The sequence below is a fragment of the Mixophyes fleayi genome, chromosome 2 (assembly GCF_038048845.1).
Source record: "Mixophyes fleayi isolate aMixFle1 chromosome 2, aMixFle1.hap1, whole genome shotgun sequence".
In the NCBI taxonomy this organism is placed as follows: Eukaryota; Metazoa; Chordata; class Amphibia; order Anura; family Limnodynastidae; genus Mixophyes; species Mixophyes fleayi.
In genome coordinates this window covers 288,407,490-288,432,118 of record NC_134403.1, presented here as the reverse complement: position 1 = coordinate 288,432,118, position 24,629 = coordinate 288,407,490, and the positions used below count along the sequence as shown (strand labels likewise).

At 39.2% G+C, this 24,629-nt stretch overlaps 1 protein-coding gene across 2 annotated transcripts; it reads right to left on the bottom strand.

The window, feature by feature from the left end:
- Nucleotides 1-7,549: 7,549 nt before the first annotated feature.
- LOC142139067 (zinc finger protein 184-like) lies at nucleotides 7,550-22,452 on the bottom strand. 2 transcript variants are annotated; one of them, XM_075196338.1, is made up of 6 exons: nucleotides 22,384-22,452; nucleotides 17,309-17,395; nucleotides 17,131-17,190; nucleotides 16,246-16,372; nucleotides 14,360-14,473; nucleotides 7,550-13,360 (listed from the first exon to the last, which is right to left on the bottom strand). In XM_075196338.1, exons 2-6 carry the CDS (start codon nucleotides 17,381-17,383, stop codon nucleotides 12,489-12,491), a joined length of 1,248 nt encoding a protein of 415 aa, XP_075052439.1. In that variant the 5' UTR covers nucleotides 17,384-17,395; nucleotides 22,384-22,452; the 3' UTR covers nucleotides 7,550-12,488. The 2 variants fall into 2 exon arrangements, with proteins under 2 accessions (XP_075052439.1, XP_075052441.1); XM_075196340.1 differs by lacking the exon at nucleotides 17,131-17,190.
- Nucleotides 22,453-24,629: the final 2,177 nt, after the last annotated feature.

Below are 24,629 nucleotides of genomic sequence, written 5' to 3'. Positions count from 1 at the left end.
AAATCAATAGAAACAAAACACAATAAATAACACTGAAAAATTATAAGTCTGGATTGTATATTATAGCATCTGATTATATAACATGTGTTTGTTGTATTATGTTTACTGGGCAATATGTATTAAATAATTAAATAATTTTAAGTGAACGTATTAGTAAATAATTACAGAGTGGTGTTATGGCAGACCATAGATAGATCGTTACCATATTTACTTATGAATAGAGATAAGTGAAATTTTCTGCTCTGTAAAATAATCAACTCTGTCTGCATTTGGCTGCCAAATTGTATATGTTTCGCCAGTTTAATTTGGCCTTAATTTTTCCCAGTCCTATTAATAGACTGTAAATTCCTGCAAAATGAGAATTCACAAATACAGTGCACACTTCTTTAAGTGAAAGCAGAATTTAAGCATTATATCGCCTAAACTTGTCACTTGATTTACACAATGGGAGGGGATTCATTTGCCAGCTGTGGCATGCGGACTGTCAAAATCTCCACCATAAAATGTCTCCGGAACGTCCATGAGACTTTGCGACTAATTGGATTCTTCCCCTATATGTCACAACTTTGCTCATCTCTAGATATGAATCACTGAAATTGTGTTCAAATAAGTGGACAACATAAAAGTAAGATCAAACGTGCAAGAGGAAGCATTGAAAGCAATACTTTAGATAGTCATTAATCTTATTAATTAAAATTAAAAATAAAAATTCAAATTGTCTAAGAATTGTTTCATGTTTGTTACCCAACAGAAACATATACTTTTTAAGGACAATTAAACCTGCTCACCAAGATATCTATAAACCAAAGCTGAACTGCAATAATCTTTATGTTCTGCAAAGAATTTAACAAGTTTACCTTTTGAAGATTCCAGTTATCAGGGGCGCACGCAGGGGGGGGTTTCTGGGTCTCCAGAAACCCCTCCCCTCCGCTAAAAAAGTGCCCTATATAGTGGCACTGTACTATACAGCAGCCGCGGAGCTGTCAAAGAAGCGTCCGCGGCGGTGTATTACAGCACCACTGCGGACGCTTCTTTGACAGCGCCGCGGCTGCTGTATAGTACAGTGCTGCCAGAACCGAGCTGCTGCGCCCCTGGTTATATATTAAACCATTAATGTAGGTGCAGAGATCAATTTCATAGGTTTATGTTTGAAAGTTGGGGGGTGTAATGCCATGTAGCCCGTAGTGCACTAAAAGATATTATTGTAGTCTCTTCTCTCAACTGTGTTACTCTGCTAATCACTATGTGAATAGCAAATGCATTTTTAGTTAAGTAAAGCGTACAATCACTAATAAGGTCATGCAAGGTACTCCCAATCTATAGAGCAGGTAACAGGTCACAAATTCTGATTTGCTACAGGAGTTACAGCAAATATCCACCCTACCAAAATAAACAGTAAAGCAACCATCAAGCATTGTAGTTTTCCATGTCTGTACTACGAAAGGCTTACACAGTCTTTGAGACATGATCTACAACTGTGGAGATTGAGAAACATACATACAGGGCTTCATTTAGGGTTAGGATTAATTTTGCACCGTGGTAAAGCCACGTTGCACTGGACTGGTGGCCAAATTTTAAATGAATGGATAGATGTAGAATTGGGATGGGACACATCCTATCTCACCCACTCTCAACCACTTTTTTAAAATAAAGCTGCCCACTATTTTTGTGCTACAGTCAGGAGCAGCAATATAACATGGTGAGTATTGCTAAATAGCAAGGCGCTGGAAACCAGGAACTGCAAAGAATCAGCAAGGCTTGATTGCATGAAAATAGTATTTATGAGGTAGTCTTCAGGATTACCAGCTACAGCTGAGGGAGGCGGCACAGCTGCTTCTAGGGAACATGAACCCTATTGCGGCCACTGGTGGTCAAAATGCAGTACTGCACCCAAGGTCAGACAGGTCTGCTGGGGACTGGGGTATTCCCTGGTGGGCCCAGACGCCTCTTCGTTGGTGGGGTGGAGCTGGGTACTAAAAATAAACAGAAAGACTTACTTGATCGCTGCGCCAGCTCCATTCACACTGAATGCCGGGCATGACATCATCACGTCTGACATTCAGTGAAGAGCGGCGCAGAGAGGAGCCTGCAAGCAAGAAGTCAGAAGAGAACGAGAGAAGAAAAGGCAGAAAGAAGCCAATAAAGGTAAGTAAAGGAACAGAGGCAAGGGGGAAAGCAGAATGGCACAGAGTGATGAAGGGGGAGGGGGGGGGGTGGGAGCAGGATGGCACAGAGTGATGAAGGGGGGAGCAGAAGGTCACAGATTGATAAGGGGGGAGCAGGATGGCACAGTGATGAATGGGGGGCAGAATGGCACAGAGTGATGAAGGTGAGGGGAGCAGAATGACACAGTGTGATGAAGGGGGGTAGGCAGCATGGCACAGAGTGATGAAGGGAGTCCAGGTGAAGGGGGGAGCAAAAGCAGCATGGAGGCACAGTAATGTGTGTGTGATGGCACAGGGGGCTTGTGGCAATGTAATGTGTGTGTGTGTGATGGCACAGGAGACTTGTGGGAATGTAATGTGTGTGTGTGATGGCACATGGGGCTTGTGGCAATGTAATGTTTATGTGTGATGGCACAGGGAGCTTGTGGCAATTAAATGTGTGTGATGGCAAAGGGGGCTTGTGGCAATGTGGTGTGTGTGTGTGTGTGTGATGGCACAAGGAGCTTGTGGCAATGTAATGTGTGTGATGGCACAGAGGGCTTGTGGCAATGTAGAGTGTGTGACGGCACAGGGGGCTTGTGACAATGTAGTGTGTGTGAGGTAGGTGGTGGCTAACTAATGGGTACTATTTTGTTTGTGGGGTGATGGTGGGGCAATTTAATTTAATAGTGGGGACTATTAATTTAAGATGGGGTGGCTTAGGGGCTATTCATTGAATGTGGAGGTGAGTTTGAGGAGAATGAGTTCTAATTATTAAATGTGAATATGAATTATTTAATGGCAGTGATGGGAAATAAGCATATTTATGAAATGAAAATACTATTAATTTATTGGTGGGGCTGTTTGGAGGGAGGGAAATAGGTTTATTTATTAAATGGGAATACTAATGTTGGGGTTAGTTGAAGGGATATAGATCTATTTATCAAATGGTAATACTATTGTTTTAATGTTGGGGCTGGAGGGAAGCCTAATTATTAATCGTGGGTGCTATTGATTTAACGCCGGGGCTGGTTGGAATTTTCTAAATGTACCCATTTTTTTCAAATAGGGCCCCCAACATTCCAGGATCCAGACAAGCCGCAACTAAAGAAACCAGCAGCCACAGGTTGTGAAAGTGACAAGAACAGGTAGGAGAGAGCAGGATAGTCTATTAAATGTTCTGATTCTAGTGGAACAATCCCGATTTTTGGTGAGTGTTCTGCCCAATCTAAGGTGCATGTCAAGACTGTGTACTCTTTATATACACACTGCATTCTTTATGTACTACACTATGGTGCTAGCTGTCCTTCATGGGCTTACCACACCCCTCTAGTGGTTTGGTTACACCTCTCTAGTGGCTGACCACACCCCCTCTGGTAGGCCTCTACCATTGTATTCCCCCTGTGGGCCCTTTATGCCCCAGTCCGACACTGACTACACCATTAAGGACTGTGCAGATAGGTGTCAGACCGTTACACTACAACTTTGTAAATGTTCCAGCATTTGTGTTTTAGTCCACTGCAAATCAAATAAATACATATGTGGATACCAAAATATATTTTAATTTCACCAATTTTCTGGAAGAAATGATGCATTATTAGGAAAAGCTGCAAGGGTGACAAAATTTTGTCCATGACTGTAATTGCAACAGACCGAAGTCTTTGGGATAAAATGGATTAAGAAGCTCCCCCGTGGATGCAATATTACCTCAATATTGCATCCATGGACACGCAATGCGGCCGCGTCAGCGCACAGGCGGCCGCATCACATGACACGTGTTGCGGCCGCGTCATCAATGACGCGGCCGCATTGCATGACATGTGATGCGGCCGCCTGTGTGCCCCCCTGGACTGAAATTTTCCAGCCCGCGGCTGATCCACGGTATGCTGGGATCTGTAGTGCACCTGTAAAAAAAATACAATAAAATCACAAAGTGTAAAAAGTCCTCTTCTTTCTTCCTGCTTGATAATCTCTTTAGGAAAAATAAATAAAACATCTGGATGGGGAAGGGGGGGTTGCAACGCTAATGACAGGCCTGCTGCCTGGCTGACTTTCATCAATACAGAGTGGCTTAACTCTGATTGGTCAGTCTGTGGTGTCTCACTACTAACTGCAATGAGTTACATACTGTATATACAATGTAGTGCATTCATAAAATGTATCCCCCTGATTTTAAAGCTATTAGCCTAGGCTATGATCGCTGGTGCTGGCAACCTTTTTGGAAGGGCACACTATTTTTTACATTTATATAACACCCTTTTTCCTCAGCTATGGTGTGTGTAGTAGTCTTTGTGTATCCTGTCTGCAAAAGTACTGTAGGCTCCTTGTGGGGTAGTTTCCTGGAGTTAGCAACACCAGACCACATTGGACCACAGTCACATGCATAGGAAATATTATCACACTAGGTTCGTCTTTGGAAGCCAAATCGGCACATTTATTAATGGACAAAGGCTTCTAATGGAAAGTTTTGTATCAAAAATAGATTTGTTTGACTTGGAACAAAACAGTCAAATATAACTTATAAGCAACACTGTTGAGTATCTATATATAAAAATATATATATATATATATATATATATATATATATATATATATAAATATATATATATATATGTGTATATATATATATATATATATATATATATATATGTATATGTATATATATATATATATATATATATATATATATATATATGTATATCGATGCTGACTACCCTGACAAGACTTACCCCGACGTCTTCACGCCGAAGGGCTCCGTCCCGACGAGGCTGCAGGACGACTGATGTGCTCACCGACTGCAAGCAATTGGGATGAATGAAGAAGCCGCCGCGACTTGATGACGTCACTGGGAACTGTGACGCTGTTATCAGTGCTGTTAAGGGGGTAATGTAAGTATGCGGCCATGGACAAGGTACAATGCTTTGTAAAGTACATTGCCAATGGCCGCATACTTGCATTGGGCTCTACAATTCTGCTGGCAGTCCTGCTTCTGACTACATTATCTTGGAGGACCTGAAGAGTTCCAATGTGACAGAATATAGTGCAGTAACTATTTTAAAAGACAAATGATAAATGGTAATGTGCTCACATACAACCATTTTGACCCTTTGTAGATGTAGCGGTAGGTAGAAGGCGATCTAGTCTGTTTAAATAAGCCTTATATACATGAGAGGGGTGACAGCATTAAAGAATTAGATTCAATATCAACCCAGGACAGAGAGGTTGAGGGGGCAAAAGAAGCAACGATTTGGTTCTGATGGGCAGCCCAATAAGACATCTTCAGATCCGGAAAGCCTCTATCCCCACATTTGGTCATTTTCTTTAGAAGGTCTGTCACACTCCGCTCCCTGGGTATCTCTACCCGAGCCTCTAAACACTGACTGTTACTTTAATTTCTGGTTCTAGTGCAGACTATTAGTCATGGTCTGCACCTGTGATTACTACACCTGTGTGGTGGTCAGTTTTTACCATTGATGTCTGTTGGGATGCATACCCGTGGAAACTGTGCTTTATTGCTGCTTCATGGTTGGACTTCATTGACCTCTGCATACTTATTCCACTGCTCGTGGTAAACGCTATGATCCACACCTGATACACACTCGGCCTGCATTGTTGACTACTGTTACTTGTTCCACAATCTGTGATAAGCTGCTATTCATCGCTGCTGTATGTTGGACTTCCTCGATCTCTGCATACTTGTTCCACTGCTTGTGGTAAACGCTATGATCTACACCTCTTAGCTACTCGGCCTGCATTGTTGACTACTGTTACTTGTTCCACAATCTGTGGTAAGCTGCTATTCATCGCTGCTGTGTGTTCATTGCTGCTGTATGTTAGACTTCCTCGATCTCTGCATACTTGTTCCACTGTTTGTGGTAAACGCTATGATCTACACCTGTTATCTTCTTGGCCTGCATTGCTGACTACTGTTATCAGCTCCACAATCCGTGACAAGCTGAGTCTATAGTGGCTGAATATGTCTGGACTTTGATGATTCCTGTGCCTCAATTCCACTACTAATGGAAGTTATTGCATGTGCAGCTTGTATTAATGAATGTTGCTGACAGTTTCTATTCTTGCATGTCTTCGTGATCATCATTTGCAAAGTACTCAAGTCTTCATTGAACTCTTGTATTAATGTTTTATAATAAAATGGTAATCTTAGTTACCACCATTTGATGTCCGAATTGGATCATTCTTCTGCTATATAACTTGTTCTCTAGCTGTCACATTGGGAGCTTTTCTGGAGGGCCGCGACCTGCAAGGTGGGAGCCGCAGAAGCCCATATCCCCTTGCGGGAATCCTGGTGAACACCTCCCATTTTGTTAGACTCAGCGCCTCCAGGGAAGTTTAGTCAATACTCATTGACACAGCAGGATTTCACTCAATTATTCGTGAGCTAACCTGACAAGGTCTAGCTTGACCCTGGGAGACTTGTTATCGCCCAATGAACTTTGTTAAGCATTTCCTCTGCTGTGGATGTTTGATAAGATACAATGTCCTCCATTCTCCTCTCAATTTGATCTGTGGGAGTGTCTAAGGAGGACACTTCAGATTTAAGAGTGTGGAGGTTATGTTGGACATCATAATGAATTTAGGAGCGTAGTGCAATGATTTGTAGATGATTAAGCAGAAAAATCGGTCAGGAAAGGCCGCTTTGGGATCTAACATGTAGGGATACTCCTAGGAAATAAACAATTAATAGACGTGGTCTTCAGGACACTGTGTGGGAGACAACACAGTACATAGAATGGGCACCTGGTGGTAGCAGGGCATCAGCCAAGTACAAGAATAGTGCAGTACAGTCACTATGGAGATACATGTGGATAGGTCAAAATGGCCAGATGAGATAAGCAAAATTTTCTGAGTTTGCTTGGATATAACATGTCCATTTAATTTTACTTTCTAGCTCCACAGTCTGTGCAGGCTGCTTTTTTAATATTCAACTACAAGTGTAGGGTGTAATATACACCCAAAGACGATGGCTACATTGCCAATAATAAAAGATGGAGGAGGTAGACAACCAGGTTTGAATATATAATTTGCAGACAAGTGTTCGCAGTAAGGACGGCCTACCAGGGATTAAACTGTTTTTTTCATAATTTATTAGCTTTAGAATTACCTCACTTATCTAAGAAACTGGCAGAGCCCTAAATTAGGTTATTTTAGACTAAAAATTTTTTTATTTTTTTCAAAAATAGCAAAACAAAACCAAACAAAATGAAAACACGCAAGGGCGGTTTTGCAAAACCAAAACCAAAACCAAAACCAAAACACAAAGGTAATCCAGATCCAAAACAGAATACAAAACCAAAACACGGGGGTCAGTGACCATCTCTACCTAGTAACATTATCAGAACAATTCTCTACTTGATATAGAAAAAAATAAAGAAACCAACAAACCATGAATCAATATAGATAATTTATTAACACATTAACATAGAGGATTAAGAATGCAATGTGCAGAAGCCATTCTGAATGGGCTGACATCTTGAATGAAGCAGACATGGTTTTTGTGTTAACGAACACCTGCCGTTGTATATTTGTTTTTCGTTTTACATTTTTTTTGCATTTTGTTTTTTATATGTATACGACATTGGAATACCTCTTGTATTTTTTGTATGGATCTAATATTTTAATTGCACTAAAGTAATTACAGCTTAAATAATTAGGCTTTTAAAACTTATGTATTAGAAAAAATGTCAAAAGTTACTGATCCTCCTTTTATGATAAGAATTGTAAAGACATTTATATATAAATTATATGTGTGATAATCAATTAGGTTTAAATGAACATTTGACTTCCAATTCAATTTTTTTTTATCTCTGAACACTGGCCTTTACGAGAGGACTTGGATAACTTGTTTGAGATATTTCAAATGTTTCCTCACCTATAATAGGTGAGGAATAACACTTAAATATTTGATACTTTTGTATATATAGAAAACACGTTTTCTTCTAACTTTTTTCTAAGTCCCATTGTACCAATTCACATCCTCCAAGATAAAGTACACTGTAGTCATCACCAAGAAAATGCACAATAAAATGTATTTAATGCCCTTTAGAGGTGAGTGCATCACTTATATTGACTAACGGTTGTTCAGTTAGACGATACACACTATATTTAATTCTGCGTATTTCCGGGTTCGCCTGTGCTGGATTTTTCCAAGTTGTTCTATTTCCATTAGGAGCTTTATCTAAATCCTAGGCACCGGCTTTTTGGACTTTTCTACATGCCTTATATAGTTTTAAGTGTTGGAAACTGTTACTTTAATCATTTGGTGCTTGTCGTTCTTTCTGTACCTGTGGAGGAAGCCTGCCTTTGTCATGGTAAGGTGGAGTTATGATAAAAATGAAGTGATAACCATTTACTCTAAAGTCCAAGTATTATACATATTGAGTAATTTAAGTACACTCTAGGAAAAACACTCAATTTTTATTGATTTAAATACAATATTAAATTATGAAAACATAGGTTGAAGGTTCAATTTACAGAAGTACAGTTTTATATCAGATGGACTAAAACTTAGACATAATCACTAGAGTGTGCTCTTGGCTCTGAAATATTGTCTTTATCCTGTAATTTCTTCCAGAACTCCAACCATTCTTGTCTTTCCAAAAGTGGATTGTCTCTTTCTACATTACTTTAATTATCATCTTGATGTTACTCATTTCACCAGAACTCTGTTATAGAAAAGAACACAATCCACTTAATTACATTAACAAATACAAAGAGTACAAACAAGTAAGCAAATTGCAGTAAATGTCAACGTAATAAATACCTATTCATGAACTCCAATACATGAAAATATGTATTACATCTGGTAATTCTGCTCATTAATTTCAATAGAGTGTGACACCAAGGAACTTCTACTGGATATTGCCATGAACTGAATTTTAGCTACACATTCTGGTGTTTGTGTGATATTAAGTGGAACCCTTGCCTATGTACAGTTGAAGCAATAGTTCTAAAATTGCAGCCAATCAATTAACTAGGAACTGAAGACATGACTGAGTCATAAAGGATAAAGACACTCTGGGTTCTCATGTATATTGTACATGCCTCAGTCACATATAGGTTTTTACCTAATCCATAATAGATTACATAATAGATCACATGCTCATGAATATTGGTTAAGTACACAAATAGCGGTCTTCTTTGTGTCATTCCTGGAATTACACAAACTCAAGACATGCACCATTTCAGGCAGTTCTAGCCAAATGTATGCAATAAGGATCCCAGAGTTACAATGATGTCAACTTTTAATGACTTCTTCAGACTGGTACTTTTATCTCGTGATTCTTTTGAAAATATCTGTACAAAGCTATGTACATTGTCAACATATTAAAGAGGATATATTACTTTATTACATTATATATATATATATATCTCCCCTGAGTGCATCAATATAAGAAAGGAATTGTGTTGCACTTGGACAAAGAAGGTACATCGTTATCAATACTTTACATATTATTATTGTTTCATTGTCTGCATAACAAAACAGGCATCATTTACAGAAACTCTAATGTCAATGTATTTATTCTCCAAGCATAATTACTAAACTGTACCTATAGTAAAATGTAGGTGCTTCTATGAGTAGGAGTGAGAACAGACCCACTGGTCTGTAGCTGCTTACAGCTAGAGCTCCCATGTTTAACGTCTGTTGTTTCACAGTGCATGAAATGCATAGCACATGGTGTAATGAAGATGCCCACAGGAACCATTATGTTCATTCACAAAGGTCCAAGTGGAAACAATCCAAAGACAAATATGCATATAATGAATGGAAACATTTCCAAGTCATTGATACTTATAGCTACTTCCCACATCCACATTACATCAATTTTTCAAATGGTGAATGTTGAAGTTGGGAACCATGCAAGTACCATTTTCTATTTGAAACACTTCAAATTTATGGTGACAATGGGGGTTATTTTGTAGCAAAATGCAAGTCCCCAGCAAACTATGACAACACCTGAGATAAGGGCTCTGATACATCTAGGCAATAATAGCAAATGTCTTATTGATTAGTCAAGTTACTGCACATATTCACCTTACTTGTACAGTACACCCATATATTATACTTCACTGCCCTCATGTTTGGTGGCGAAACTTCATTTTAGAGATCAGTTTCCGTCTATGGAGATACATTACTGTGGATATCTGGAGCTATAATTACCATGAGAGAAGGTGAGAAGTAGAGAGAGGGCAAAATGGTTCTTGGTGGGGTTAACATACCACCAAAAGTGCTTTGCTTAACCGACAATAGAGCGCCAGGCAGTGGGTTGGTAAAGTGTTGGACGAGGTTAGAAGACAGCTTATGGGATAAAACCTCAGCCGTAGTGCTTATCAGAATGTGGTATATCTACATTGTGGCAAAACTAAAGCAAAAGTAAAAATAAATGAAAACTGATTTCTGACTGTTAAAGTGTCATATAGTAGCGCAGTCACAATATTTATAGAAACAAATCCGCTTTTCTGGCTTTGTATACGCTGCATAAACAACATGTAGACATCTACAGATTTAACATAGGACAACAACCCACAAAGTAGAGATTTGTATCTATTACGCAGAAAGAATTGTACTCTCTGCTAGTGGAGTAAATCTGCAATCCTCCAGTTCTGGTGTACTCTTGTCCTGTCAGACTATTTCCGCAACCCATCAATAATGTACAAGTAAAACATAAAATAATGTATGAAAATATTGTAGCACGCTGTAGTAATTATGGCTTTGTACAATTAAAGGTGCACTTTGGGTGCTCGCATGTCATTGTTCTTAAGGACAGCCTTTTTTTTGCCACTGAAAATCTGTAATATGGTACACTTGGAATAACGGAAATAGCAGAAACCTGCTCCATTGACTGGCCTATTAAATTTGGCACGGAAATAAAAGAGTATGTTGTTTTTTGTTTTTATAAATTCTAATGTCATGTTACATTGGTGTCTAGCTTTTCTGATTTAAAAATATGGGACCACTGCGTGCTAGTGTATTATCATGACAACACTATATTTTAGAGGATACTTTTCTTATCCCCCAACATAATCTGTCTGCCTAGTTTCCCAGCTACTCTTATCCTTTTGTCTCCACTGCTTAGGTAAAGCAGTTATATGATGACATATACATAGTACTGGTACCCACAGTTTACGAAATTTCGATTATTTTATTTTTAATGGAAATAAGCTATTTACTATGGTAAAAAAGAAATTACTATTAGACTACATAATAATCATATTCCCTTTTTCTTGAGGATTAAAAGGAGCAGAATCATAAGGTACAGTAAATTTCCTCCACAATTATTTTGTGTGACAGTTTTGACAATTAGTCAATCAGGTTATTTTATAACTGAAGTTCAGTTATTTTGTGGTATAATTTGCAGTTGTGACTACAGTTTGACCTCAATTTCTAGAAAAATGACATTCATGGCAGATTTCTGAAATTTTTGATCAAATGTGACAAAGTTTTTTTTTTTTCCATTCTGCCACTGAAAACTGCTTAGTGATGAGACAAAGGGAGCCAGCTGGAAACAAGTTCATACACCTGGCCTTCCATATATGGAGGCACTGCAGTAAAGATAAGTGCTAGATACATTCTATTACAGGGTGTATCTAGCACTTGGATGTACATAGGATAGGGGTTACATTTACAAAACAGATCCTTTAAGTCTTTTTGCACATTTAACCCCAACAAAGTGAACAGATCCTTTAGATGGTCATTTGCTGAGAATATGGTTTGAATCAAAGAACATTAGGATTAATTTACACTGCAGAGTTGTTTGGTGCCAGTGGGCACGATCCATAGATGGGTTCACATAGACTAGATCAGGCCTGACACCTTGTGGCTCTGCAGGTGTTGTGAAAGCCCCATGATAGACCCACACCACAAAATAGTATAGATTTGAATGAGACTTACTAACATTCAAGGAAAAAATTAGCCAACCATGAACCTGTGATCCTATGGCTCCTTATACCATCTGCAACAAAACAAGCTTGCTAAACGTCGATATTTGGGCAGATATTTACCAAGCAAAGGGAAAGAACGAAGCAAGATTAAATAGTAGTGTACATAGATAGGATTTGACGAACAAAAGGAATGTAACATGTCTGCATAAATATGTCCCTGGAAAAAGAGGATTTTCATGATCTAAACCAGAAACAAGAAACTTCTGGATCTCCCAGCATGCTTTGGCAATACTTGGCTGTTAGAACATCCTGGGACATAGTAAGTGAGCCGCCAGTTGGATAAGCAAACAGTATGTCCAACTAAAATATTTGGCAAAGCACGAACTTGAATGACACAAAAATAAAATAAGTACGCTGATAAATTAATTCAACAAAGCCATTTTTCTATATTTTGTTATGAACCCTGCGGTGCCTAATCAGATGTGAGCTGCGAAAGAAGCATTTTCCACATTCGTTGCAAGTGTAGGGCCTTTCGCCGGTATGAACTTTTTGGTGTCTGACAAGATCAGAACTGTGCCGGAAGCTCTTGCCACATTCACTGCAGACATAAGGTCGTTCTCCTGTATGCACTCTCCTGTGTATAATAAGATTGGAACTGTTTATAAAGCTTTTGCCGCATTCCTTACACACATATGGCCGCTCTCCAGTGTGGATTCTCTGGTGCATGACTAGATAAGCACTGCTGATAAAACTCTTCCCACATTCCTTGCAGACGTGGGGTCTTTCGCCTGTGTGAGTTCTCTGGTGAATGATGAGACTAGCATTCTGGGTAAAACTCTTGCCACACACAGTGCAAGTGTAGGATTTAGCCGGCTTAGTAGCTTTAGTTTCTGAGTTAGTGTTAAGTTTACGTTCCATGAAAGTGCAAGCCGCATCATCGGCATTAGTACTTCTACCACTCATTAAATGTTTCCTCCTTGTACGGGGTTTTTGCAAGCTAATAGTTGTTTTTTGAAAGAATGGAATATCCTTCTCAGTGCACCTTTCTTCTATTACCTGGGTGTTTATTGGGTTTGCATTCCCTTTAGCATATTTTAGTGCAAGAGTCGACATACACGGTTTCTTTAAAATGCTTCTGGAGTTTGATGGACTTCCTCCTTCACACAATGTAGTCTCTGAAGGGGCAATATTGAATGATGACCTGTGTATGCTTTTGATTTGAGTATGTTGTATATCTCCATCATCTTCTGATGTGACATAGGAAGAGTTTACAAATGTTCCACATTCTTCTTCAGATCTGTCACCTTTACATCTACCTGTCAAGTGAAACATCAATAGAATGTTAAGAAACATATTATCATCAGGTATTTATATAGCACTACTAATTCCGCGCTGTATAGAGAACTCACTCACATCAGTCCCTGCCGAGAGAGAAAGAGACTAGGGTCAATTTGATAGCAGTCAATTAACCTACTAGTATGTTTTGGGAATGTGGAAGGAAACTGGAGAACCCGGAGGAAATCCACACAAACACAGAACACAGATAAGGCCATGGTCGGGAATTGAACTCATGACTCCAGTGCTGTGAGGCAGAAGTGCTAGCCACTAAGCCACCATGCAGCCCAATGTATCTCTGTGTCACTACACTTTGCTTATGAAAGGCCAGCCATGCAAAGGCATACTCAATCTCTCTCTTTTTGGCATAAATTGTGTGGTTGAAGGTGATTATGTGTATGACACAGAGTTTGCCTATTTTTATGGATGATGCATTTGATAAAAAAAAAAACTTTCCTGAAACAACCAGATGGGGCTATGATGCCATTTTGCTCTTTTAAGCTATTACTGTTACTTTATGTGTAGTTCTTCTACTTTGGAAAATTATCTTTTTGTGGTAAGGTTTATTTTGAATGGTAGAGTAGGCATGGGAAAACCGTATTTTTAAGACCACACTCAACCCAATTTCCACACATCCCAAGGCCATATGATCTAAAATACACTTTCTTACATTATTTAGCAGTGCTGATAATATTTTGTGGTGCTTTATTTCAAATTGAAGCTGAAATGTATTGCATTTCAATTAATAGAATTTTAAAAATCCAGTTAGCAAAAATATAAATGAGTATATAAATGTTAAAGGAACTCCTAAATAAATGCAGCCAATCTTCCAAAGGGATGTATGTAGCCATACACAGAATTAATGTGGTTTTCACTGAGGTTTATCCACCCAATACAGTTGCCAGTGTCACCTGAGTTTGACATGCCTATTGTAGGGAAAGGCTGCTGATTGCATATAAGAAAAAAATAAAGACACTCACTGGTAGAAGGACTTGTTTGGCAGTCCCTGTTTTGTGAATACAAATTGCTCCTTACACATAGCTCTTCTCCTCTCTGTATACGGGACACAATGTCAGGCTTCACATAAATATATCCTGTTGGCAGAAAAAGAACAGTGGTGTAAAAAACATTTAGGGCTAGATTTACTAAACCGTGGGTTTGAAAAAGTGGAGATGTTGTCTATAGCAACCAATCAGATTCTAGCTGTCATTTATTTAGTGCACAAAATGACAGCTAGAATCTGATTGGTTGCTATAGGCAACATCTCCATTATTTTAAACCCGCAGTTAAGTAAATATACCCCTTAGTGACTAATTTCATGGTGTCTCACAATGTCTAAGATCGTGGTTGGTATATGGTGTTAAGGCAAATGGATCATCTACAAATATAAAGTGCATACCACAAATTGTGAATTGCGATACTCATGCATTCATTCCAAGGGAAAAGCAGAAGAATCAAGTTGCAGAATGAATGTACTTCATCAAAACTGGAGCTCATTGGAGGTGTATCATCTATCTACATACAGATTTCAAGTAATGGTTTTTGCATAAAGTTCTAGGAGGGAATGCACAAGCCAAGTAACTGAAGTTATTTGAAAATGGAAGCCCCCACTTAAAATAGTGTTTTACTATATGTAAGCAAGATTATGTTTTTTTTTCATCTAACTTTACTTAACCTTTACACTGTTAAAATGATCACATTTTACAACACGAGATTTCAGAATGGTCCATCCCGAGCTGCTGTCAATCAGGGGCAGATCTAGGGGTAAATGTATCAAGCTGAGAGTTTTCCGGCGGGTTTGAAAAACTAATCAGATTCTAGTTATCATTTATTTAGTACATTCTACAAAATGACAGCTAGAATCTGACTAGTTGCATAGGCAACATCTCCACTTTTCAAACCCGCCAGAAATTTCTTAGCTTGATACATTTACCCCTAGACTTTTTTTTTTTAAAGGCTGAAGGGGTGGGGGGGGATTTTGCATAGCCACACCCTCCTTCACGAATACTGGTTGGTCCCGGATGGCCCTGCCTCTTTCCCCACAATGATCGGATCTTTCTACCTCAATTTAATGGGATGAAGATTGTTGCTAGGGGGTGCGATTGGCCCCCTCTATCCGGCAGTGCTGTCAAAGATAAATAGAGGATTCAGTTATAGGACAAGGAAAGTTTACTTCTGCATTTTAAAGGGCAATTCCTGTGACAGCATCATGCATAGTATTACTAACTGACCCATGCTGAAATGGATTTAATAGTAACTGCTATATTGTTTGTTTGTTTTTTTAATTTCACACAACCAAATTTTAGATTGTTTATGTTTCGTAAAAGGAAGAATTTTCTTTGGTACCATAGCAGAGTAAATATGTTTTCCATTCATGGTCAAATGTAGAAAAACATTTATAGGTATACCAAATACTAGAGGTTTGGCCAATGATCATAGGCTCATAATAAATAAACAAAAACAGCTAGTTTATGTTTATTACATTTGCATGATTAACATGATATAACATAGGATTGGATGTAGCACATGCTCTACCACTGGGAGCATTATAATAGATTGAACATTATTTATCAAGCATCATTGGGTTTTTTTTTGGGGGGGGGGGGGGGGTGGTTTAAATAAAAGTTTTTCTGCAATGGTTCCAGCGCGATTTAAAACAGCAGTTTTATGATGGTAAATCCTGGCGTGCTGGGTCGAGTTTTTCACATATTGGGCAAAATTCTATGAGGAAGTAATTATACAACACAGGCTATGGAGTTTCTTAAAGCAACTGAGGACCCCAGCATAAAGTGAGTATAGATGCATTCAACACGTTGGTTAAACACAGCTCCTCAGCACTCCCAACGGATTTAAAGGCTAGCCCTACCCACTAAGGTTGGGGTCTGGTGGATTTCTGTAGTTTCATTTTTGCAAGATTCCTTTTGCCTCTCTTCAAACGACTCCAGCTCCTCTACTGAGAAACGGACGGTGAGATTATCTGATTTTATTGGTTCCTATAACAGAAAGACAATGCATACATTAACTAAAGATTTAAAGTTGACAGCTAGCTTTTTGCAGTTGCTTTTATACTCTTACCTGCCAGTTCTCATGGTTTATCTCTGAAAGATAGATCTTTTAAATACATCTCAGGATCACTCAGTACAGAGTCTCTAACTCCAGGATTTCCCCTTACTGTCTGCTATCTGTGTCACCTATTCTATATTTTACAAATACTGTCAGTCGCTGGAACCTCCATGTTGTAAGGTTTGCATACTCACTACTGGAACTAGTTCAGTTTAGGCTGCAATTACTGAGTGCAATGCGCGTCTCAGCCACTCCACACTCTTACAGAGTATTACCTGAGTGGCCAGGTCTAATGCAGTTGCAGTTGTCATTTAGACGCTGGAGCATCATACTAGTCTAAGGGCGCCTATTTCCTGGTATTATGGTACCTAAAACATTGCTGATTTTTGCTCGCCCCTCCTTGAGGAGCGAGCAAAAATTAACAATGTTTTTGGCTACATCCCTTGGGGTATCTTCATTCTGGGCTGCAATGTGACTTTGCCTGGAATTGAACGGACCCCTAAATAAGATGCACTTTATATGTACAAGTCAAAAAGGACATACTTATTAAGTGAAATCATACAGTAAAAACAATATACAAGAAAATAGTGTTCTCTTTCTCTAAAACTTCATATTATAAAGTATATCAGTGCCATTCTAAAACAGAACATTACCAGCTATGTCTATCAGTTCACCTGTGGATACCTACTAGATATATCTGACTGACTACCACGTTGTATGTCTCTGGCATCTGGTATAGTCCACAAAACTAAACACAATAATACACACATTATTCATGAGCAATAATTACCAATTACCCATATTTGCCTTGTTATTTTAAGGTATTCACAATTGAAATGATAACAAATAAATGGAAGAAGAATTACCTGTAAGGATGCACTGCTTAGCTCTTCATCATCCAAAGTGTGACTACTTTCAGCATCTGTCTCACACTCAGCCATTTGGAGACCCGGCTTGTAGGGAAGAAGAATTTTGGGGAAATGGATGGAAAACAGTTAACTATCATATAAATATCTGCCCTGTACCAAAATGACTTACGATTTCACAAAACAGAGCTGTAATTAGTGAAAAATATAACAGTGTGATTGCTAGGGAAAAAAAGCCACAATGTACAATTGTCTATTTTAGAACAATATTCCTTCATCAACATGTTCTAGTATGACAAATGAGATCGGAGATGAAATCTGATCAGGGAGCTGGCAGAGGCCGGGTCTCCCTGAAAATCTGCTTATAAGAATAATTAGGGGACCTTCATATTGATTGGTCTGTTGAGGTATAAATGTGTTGCATTGTCTGTAACAGTACATCCTTGTGCCCCCATATTGTAACTGTAACTATGACATGATCAAACAATACATTTGGAAGGCGTCATTACCATGAGACAGCTATAGGTTTGTAAGGTCATCCACAAATCTATATTTCTTTTGATAAGTATTGTTTTCTGTGTGGCATGTCTGTGACATTACCTCACATTATATACTTTGCTTTTTGTTAACAGTCTTAACTTAAAATAGATGTTCTACTTATTAATTACCCAGATACTAAAAATGTGCTTTTAGTTAACAGCAAATCATCTGACACATTTTGACTCACATGAAGGATCAAATATTTACCTCAAGCTTTTTCTTAAATTTGTTTAACTTTAGTAAATATCACAGCACTTGGATCTCAGATTAAAACCATCTGAGCGGATCTCCGGTTCGTAATCAGACAGGACCACAGCATATCTAGAGAAATCTTGGGATCTGCCCATTACACTGGGTTTTCGGCTTAATGTCAAAATATCAGAATCATTCAGGCTATGCAGGTTGACTATGGACCATATCTGGGAACTTGACAAAAGAGCTGTCCTGAGATGTTACGATAATATCATATTTTAAAAGACCAGTAAACTTACATTTAAATGCCCACTTCCTAAAAAGTTCCACTCTGCCTGTTGAACTTCAGCCAGAAACCCCTCTAGAGAAACAGATTCTCCACTAACAGTCATCCCCATCTCTGACTGAACAACCTTGTGAGTTTGTGTGCTCACACAGTTTACAGTCTGCATTGACTGCCCCTTTTGTGGACTATAAACTAGATGGTGTGGCTACAGAACTTTGTAAGAGATTGTCACCTTTGTGAGCACAGAAGATGAGAATGAATGCGAGTGGAGGAACTAACTTTCTCCAGCAGGACATATGACTGGAGAACTGCCCAACCACAGGAGTAGTGGGCAGGGGGATATTTTAGGAAGGTAACAATTAAAATAAAAAAAATAAAAGAGAACAATCAATATATGTGTGAACCTATTCTAAAATCAGAATCTTTTGTATACGTGCATTAAATGTATAACAAATATGACACTTGTGAATGAAACTGGCATTACATGAAAAACACCTACATTAATGTTTTAACTAGTCACATTGAAAAACCTAGAGTAAGGCAAGTGCCATGCTACCACATACATGCCAACTTATCAGCCAGTTTGGTAATGTGTTACCAAATTGCCCAAAAACACTACACAAAGATTATCTGAAGTCCCAACTCAATCTCGGCTCAAATCTCAAATCAAAATTTTATCATCAGCAAACCAAGATGACTGAAGTGTCTTCAGATTTAATCAACACGTGTGTGGCCAGATTTCATTTCACACTCATATTACGGACTTCTAATGCCAGGTATAGTTTGCTGCATTTTGGGCAACCAGGAGTTTGAAGTCAGTACCATACTGACAGTGCCGTCCTCACAGTGCTCTGTTTAGCATGATTATAAGGTCTCTCAAACTTTCAAGATGTCTTTATTTACAAGTACTGCTTTTACCAGAGAATATTAACTAACACTATTTATTTTAGTATTTAGGTAGCATTTGTCAATACAATAATGCAACCAGTACTAGACAGTCATTGGTTATGCAGTTATTGCTTTAAATAAAAAGTCAACTGAAAGTGCAGCTTCCCCATTATTTTTTTAATGACAATTTTATAAAAACTTACTGATGGCTATAAATGAACCCAACACACCACAAACAATGCCTGGCACATCAGGGGCACACGCAGGGGGAAGAGGGGGTCCTTGTCTCTGGAAACTCCTGTCCTACCTGGTGTGCCTGACCTTTTTTTTTTCCCCACCCGACGCGGGTGGAGAAAGGGGGGGAAGGCGAGCGGGGGTGCCGTGAGGGGGGGGGTGGGGGTGCTGTGTGCGGGGAGGGGGCGACAATCAAATCATTGGTGGTCAGTGGCAGCAACAGGCAGCCATTTGTGAGGCTGCCTGTTGCTGATTGCCCTCAGACAGGAAGTGCTCACTTCACTTCCTGTCTGAGCAGTGAGGAGGGATGCAGCAGAAGTATACCTAAAGGTAAGTGAGGTGTGTGTGTGTGTGTGTGATGGCACAGAGGGCTTGTGGCAATGTAATGTGTGAGGTAGGTGGTGTCTAATTAATGGTTGTTATTTTGTTTGTGTGGTTATGGTGGGGCAATTTAATTTAATAGTGGGGTTTGTGCAGAGTTATTAATGTAGGGTGGGATGATTCATTTAATTTTGGGGTGGTTTGGGCACTATTAATCAAATGTGTGGCAGAGTTTTGGAAAAAGGATTGCTATTTCTTAAAATTGAATGCAAGTTATTTAATGTATGGTAGGAAATAGGTTTATTTAATAAATGTGATTACAATTAATGTTGGGGTTGTTTGGGGGAAATATGTCTTTTTATTAAAGGTGAATAAAATTATTTTACAGTCGGGCTGGTTACAAGAAAGGGGCACTAATAATAAAACATGAGTTGTTTTGATTTAATATCGGACTGCATAGAGACAGGGAGGCCTACTGTGTTCACTCATTGCTGGTATTTCTATATCTCATGTACCTATTCTGTTTCCAAACAGGAACCCAACATTCCAGGATCCAGGCAAGCACAACTGAGCTTAGGACATGAGCAGCAAAAACAAGTATTGAAAGCCGGAAAAACAGGTAGGAGAAATCAGGACAGTCTGCCAACTGTCCTGATTCTGGTGGGGCAGTCCTGAGTTTAGGGACCGACCTACTCAGTCAGGACTTTGTCCTGACTACAGGGACAGTTGGGAGGTATGTCCCACTTCACACTGCTCTGCTCATGAAGTGGGAGCTGCATGCACCTAAAGGTAGTGCATGCAGCATTGCTTGTGTATTTAAAGGGGGATTGGAAGAGTTGGAGAGCTACCTAGCACTGTCTAAAATTATAGCAATGTCCCCATGCAAGCTGGTCACGCCCACTGGTGGTTTGCCGTGGAAACCCCCCTCCTCGAATCCTGTGTTTGCCCCTGCATATGTAAGACAGTGATTTACTGCAATCATAACAATAGCATAGCCGCATTTACAGATGAAAAAGCAAAGGGAGAAACTCTAATAAGAAAGGTATAGGGCCATTTAATAAATACATTTGGGTGTTATTGTAAATTGGTGCCGGGCTTTCAGCCCTGAACAACCCATCTAAAAATCAGATGGCCTCCTAATAAAATTGAACCTTGTTTGTTCGATGCAGAATGATGTAGCTATTTTGCATTGTTGCAATAACAGCAATATCACTATGTAATGGTAACAGGCATCTCATCCTTATAGGCCTTGTATCGGATTTATGAATCAACTATTATATGCAAGGTATTACGAAAACATCCATGCTAACATGGTCTAAATATAATGGTTCATTTAGATACTATTAGATGCAGTGGTATTGCATTTATTAGTAATTACAATAAAGGAAAGGGGAATTAGTCTAAAATGTAAAAGAAAAAAAAATCCCTGTTTCTATACCTTTAACTGTCTAAGACAATAAGTATACATATTTGGTATCACTACAACCGAGAGAATAAAATAAATACATCTTATGGTCATTTTCTTTGATTAAAAAACAATATTAAATGAATGTGGTTAGAACAAGAAAAGAAATAGGTTATTCCAGTCAAAACCCATGCATGACTCAAGACTTTTCTGGTGGTTAAGCTGTAAACTATCTCTGGATATTAGGAAGTTAATAATATGTTGCAAATAATGATGTGCTCTAGCCCATAACAAGCAATCAGATAACAGTTTTCACTGTCTGGTGTAGTCAGACTCATGAAAAACGTTATATATTTGGTTTGCATGGGTCACAACGCATCATTGCACTTTGCACCATGTTGTTAAGTAGACTTCTACATTTACATGCTTAAATATATGTTTTCATGAATTAGGAAAATAGTGCATATCTAGGACCAGCAGTAAATGTATCACCTTACAACAGTGAGGACTGACAGCCTCCTATTGGTCACTATAGTTGTCCAGGTGCCAATTTGCCAAGGAAGTGGTTCTAATGCAGGATCATGGATTCAAGGGTACTCATTTCTCAGGTCACAATGTAACATTTTATTTTTTTGTGCTTCACACAATGTGTGACAGTATAGCATCAAGCCACAGCTTATAGATTTTTGTAGAACTGTGTTGATGTAATGTGAAAAATAATACATTTGTTTTGTTTAGCAATAAATTAATTTAAAGCTATTATCGTTAGGGCAAGTTATAAAAATGTTAACTTCAACCCAAGTGTACAGCAAAAATAAGGATTTGCAATATTTATCTTGCAGAAGCACACAATTATTTTACCCAAAACGATGTTATGTTTTATTTTATTTTCAATAACGACCCCCACCCCAACAACTAGAAAGATACATTTACACAATTCATATATCAAATGCTTGTATTTCTACCACCCGATTATCTACCGCACTCTAGTAAATACTGTATACATGTGAAATGTACCGAACAGTAGGATGTCTACATTACTGTCAGATGAGCTTCAGTATCACTGCATCATATTATGTTTTTACCGCACGCTAAGATCTAAAACACATGATTTAAATAACAGTGCATTTTTACGGAACCATCACAGTTATGTAGTAACAATGACATGCGATTATATAAAAACAGATCCTACCGACTGCAGCAATTTACCTCTTATGTATACAGAAAATTGAATCAGGCCGGAAGTACAGCAACAATGGTGGTGAGAGCTATGCGTTCCAAGCCTCTGTTTTAATCTAAATAGGTATAGGAGTGTCGCGGAATTTGTTGCAAGGGACGCCGGGATTTGTAGTTCTATCTGTAAGCGAGTGCGTACGAAGCTATGTGGAATATGACGTCCGGTACTACAAGTCCTATAAACCTTCTAGTTTACTAGTTTCTAGATTATTATTTTTTTATCCTACAAAACCACAACATTTTATTTGATATGAAGTTTTTATTTTTGTGCTGTCAAAACAAAATGTAATTTTTTTTTTGTTTTGTTTTAGATCAAACGTCTGATTGGGAACTCATCTTCATGTACAACAATTATTGTTATTATTATTTTTATTATTATTTTTATTATTACGTGCAGGGGCGAACGGAGGATTGTCGGGGGGGGGGGGGGGGGGGGGGGGGGTTTCCCCCCCCCAACCCCCCCCCCAAAAAAAACCCCCCCGTGAGAGCAGCAGCTCCGTTTCTTCAGCGCTGTCCTATACAGCAGCCACGGCGCTGTCTAAGAAGCACCGCCGCGGACGCTTCTTTGACAGCACCGCAGCTGCTGTATAGGACAGTGCAGCTATAGCGGCCACTTAGTTAGCGCAGGGGGGGTTTCTGGAGACTCAGAAACCCCCTGCGTGCGCCACTGACGTGTCCCCCAACTGTCCCTATTTTGGTGGAACAGTTCTAAATCATGAACCGTGAAAGAGGTGGAGTTTGCGTTAAAATAGCCTGAGTTTCATAGCAAACTTGGTGTTTTGGAGTGGTTCAGGTGGGGTTTGGATGGATTGGGGGTGGGTTTTGAGTGGATTGGGAACAGTGTGTTGGGGAGGAGGACCACTGTGAGAGGGCAAGAGAGAGAGAGAAGTTTGGTGGTAGTGGTTTCTGAGGGACTATCAACAGGAATATTAAGTCATACTTGCCAACTCTCCCAGAATGTTCGGGAGACTCCCGAAATAGCAGGCAGTCTCCCAGACTCCTGGGAGAGTTGCCTAATCCCCCGGACTGTGGCCCAGATCAGAAGAGGGTGGCAGATCTGACCCATCTAGTGCGATGATGTGCAGTGTGTCATCACTCAGTTATCCTTGTTCAGACTGACTAGCATTTCAGAGTCTGAAATTCAGACTCTGCAGAGACACAGACCCCACCCCCACCACACATGACCCTGAGAGACTGTGTGATTGGCTGACAGGAGAACTGCGCTGAAGATCATGGCAGACAGAAGAAGAGCAGGTAAGTAAAAGTCTCAGCAATGTATCAGAGGTATCGCGGAGGGAAGAGGGGGAATAGTGGGAAGTAGAAGCAGTATATGGGGAAAACAAGGGGGTGAAGTTAAAATTAATAATAGGGTGCAAAGGAAAATATAGAAAGCACAGTTGGAGACAGACATAAGTGGGGAACAGAAAGTGAGGCGATATAATGAGGGTTGAGGAGGAATCTGTAAAGAGTGATCAGAAGGATAACGAGAGGGATGAAATGAGTAATATGTATCCACCTGTAATATGAAGTTTATCTGTTAAAACAATCCATGTACCCCTACCTCCCCTCCTCCTATTCTCTTATCGGTACCCTCCCCACCTTGTTGAAATTGAAATAAAAATAAATGTAAAAAAAATAAAATAAAGGAATAATAAATGGGACAACAGAGGGGGTAATTGTGACGCTTATGTAGTATATCTAATGAATGGTTGTTATTTTCTGTTGAATTCATGTATGACAATGTGAATATTTTATGTAACCTTGTAATGTAATCTCAACGTGTACTTTGCTAGATGACATGAGTTTGAACTTATGCAAGTCTTTTGAAACTAGCCCGGCCCGGGATAGATAAGGATCTGAGGAATTTAAAGCCCCAAAGTTGTAAAACATCTAGCCACTGAAGTAGAGCAGAGGTGAGAACTCAAGGTCCTGTGAACATTCCTGATCTCAGGACATCCCTAGCTCACTTTGAAAGCCCTGTGAAATTTGGGAGGTCAATCTGTCCTTATTGACAACTAAACTCCAGAGGGGGGGGGGGGGGGGGGTGAGAGCTATGTGGAAAAAGGTTTAAAATCTTCTGATTTAGACAATAACGTGTACATTTTCATGAGGGGGTCTATCAAGATTGAAATGTCTCATATTTCTCAGTTCTGTTTCCTGACACACCAAGTCTTAACTAATAAGTAGTGATTTTATTTCCTATTTAATTTTCAGAAACT

Excerpts from the sequence above, each read along its gene's own strand:
- LOC142139067 (XM_075196338.1), bottom strand. The coding sequence starts at position 17,383 with ATGGCTGAGTGTGAGACAGATGCTGAAAGTAGTCACACTTTGGATGAT. Across the intron at positions 16,373-17,130 it reads TAGTCAGTCAGATATATCTA|GAACCAATAAAATCAGATAA; the intron begins GTAGGTATCCAC and ends TTTCTGTTATAG. Across the intron at positions 14,474-16,245 it reads CCAGACCCCAACCTTAGTGG|GATATATTTATGTGAAGCCT; the intron begins GTAGGGCTAGCC and ends TTCTGCCAACAG.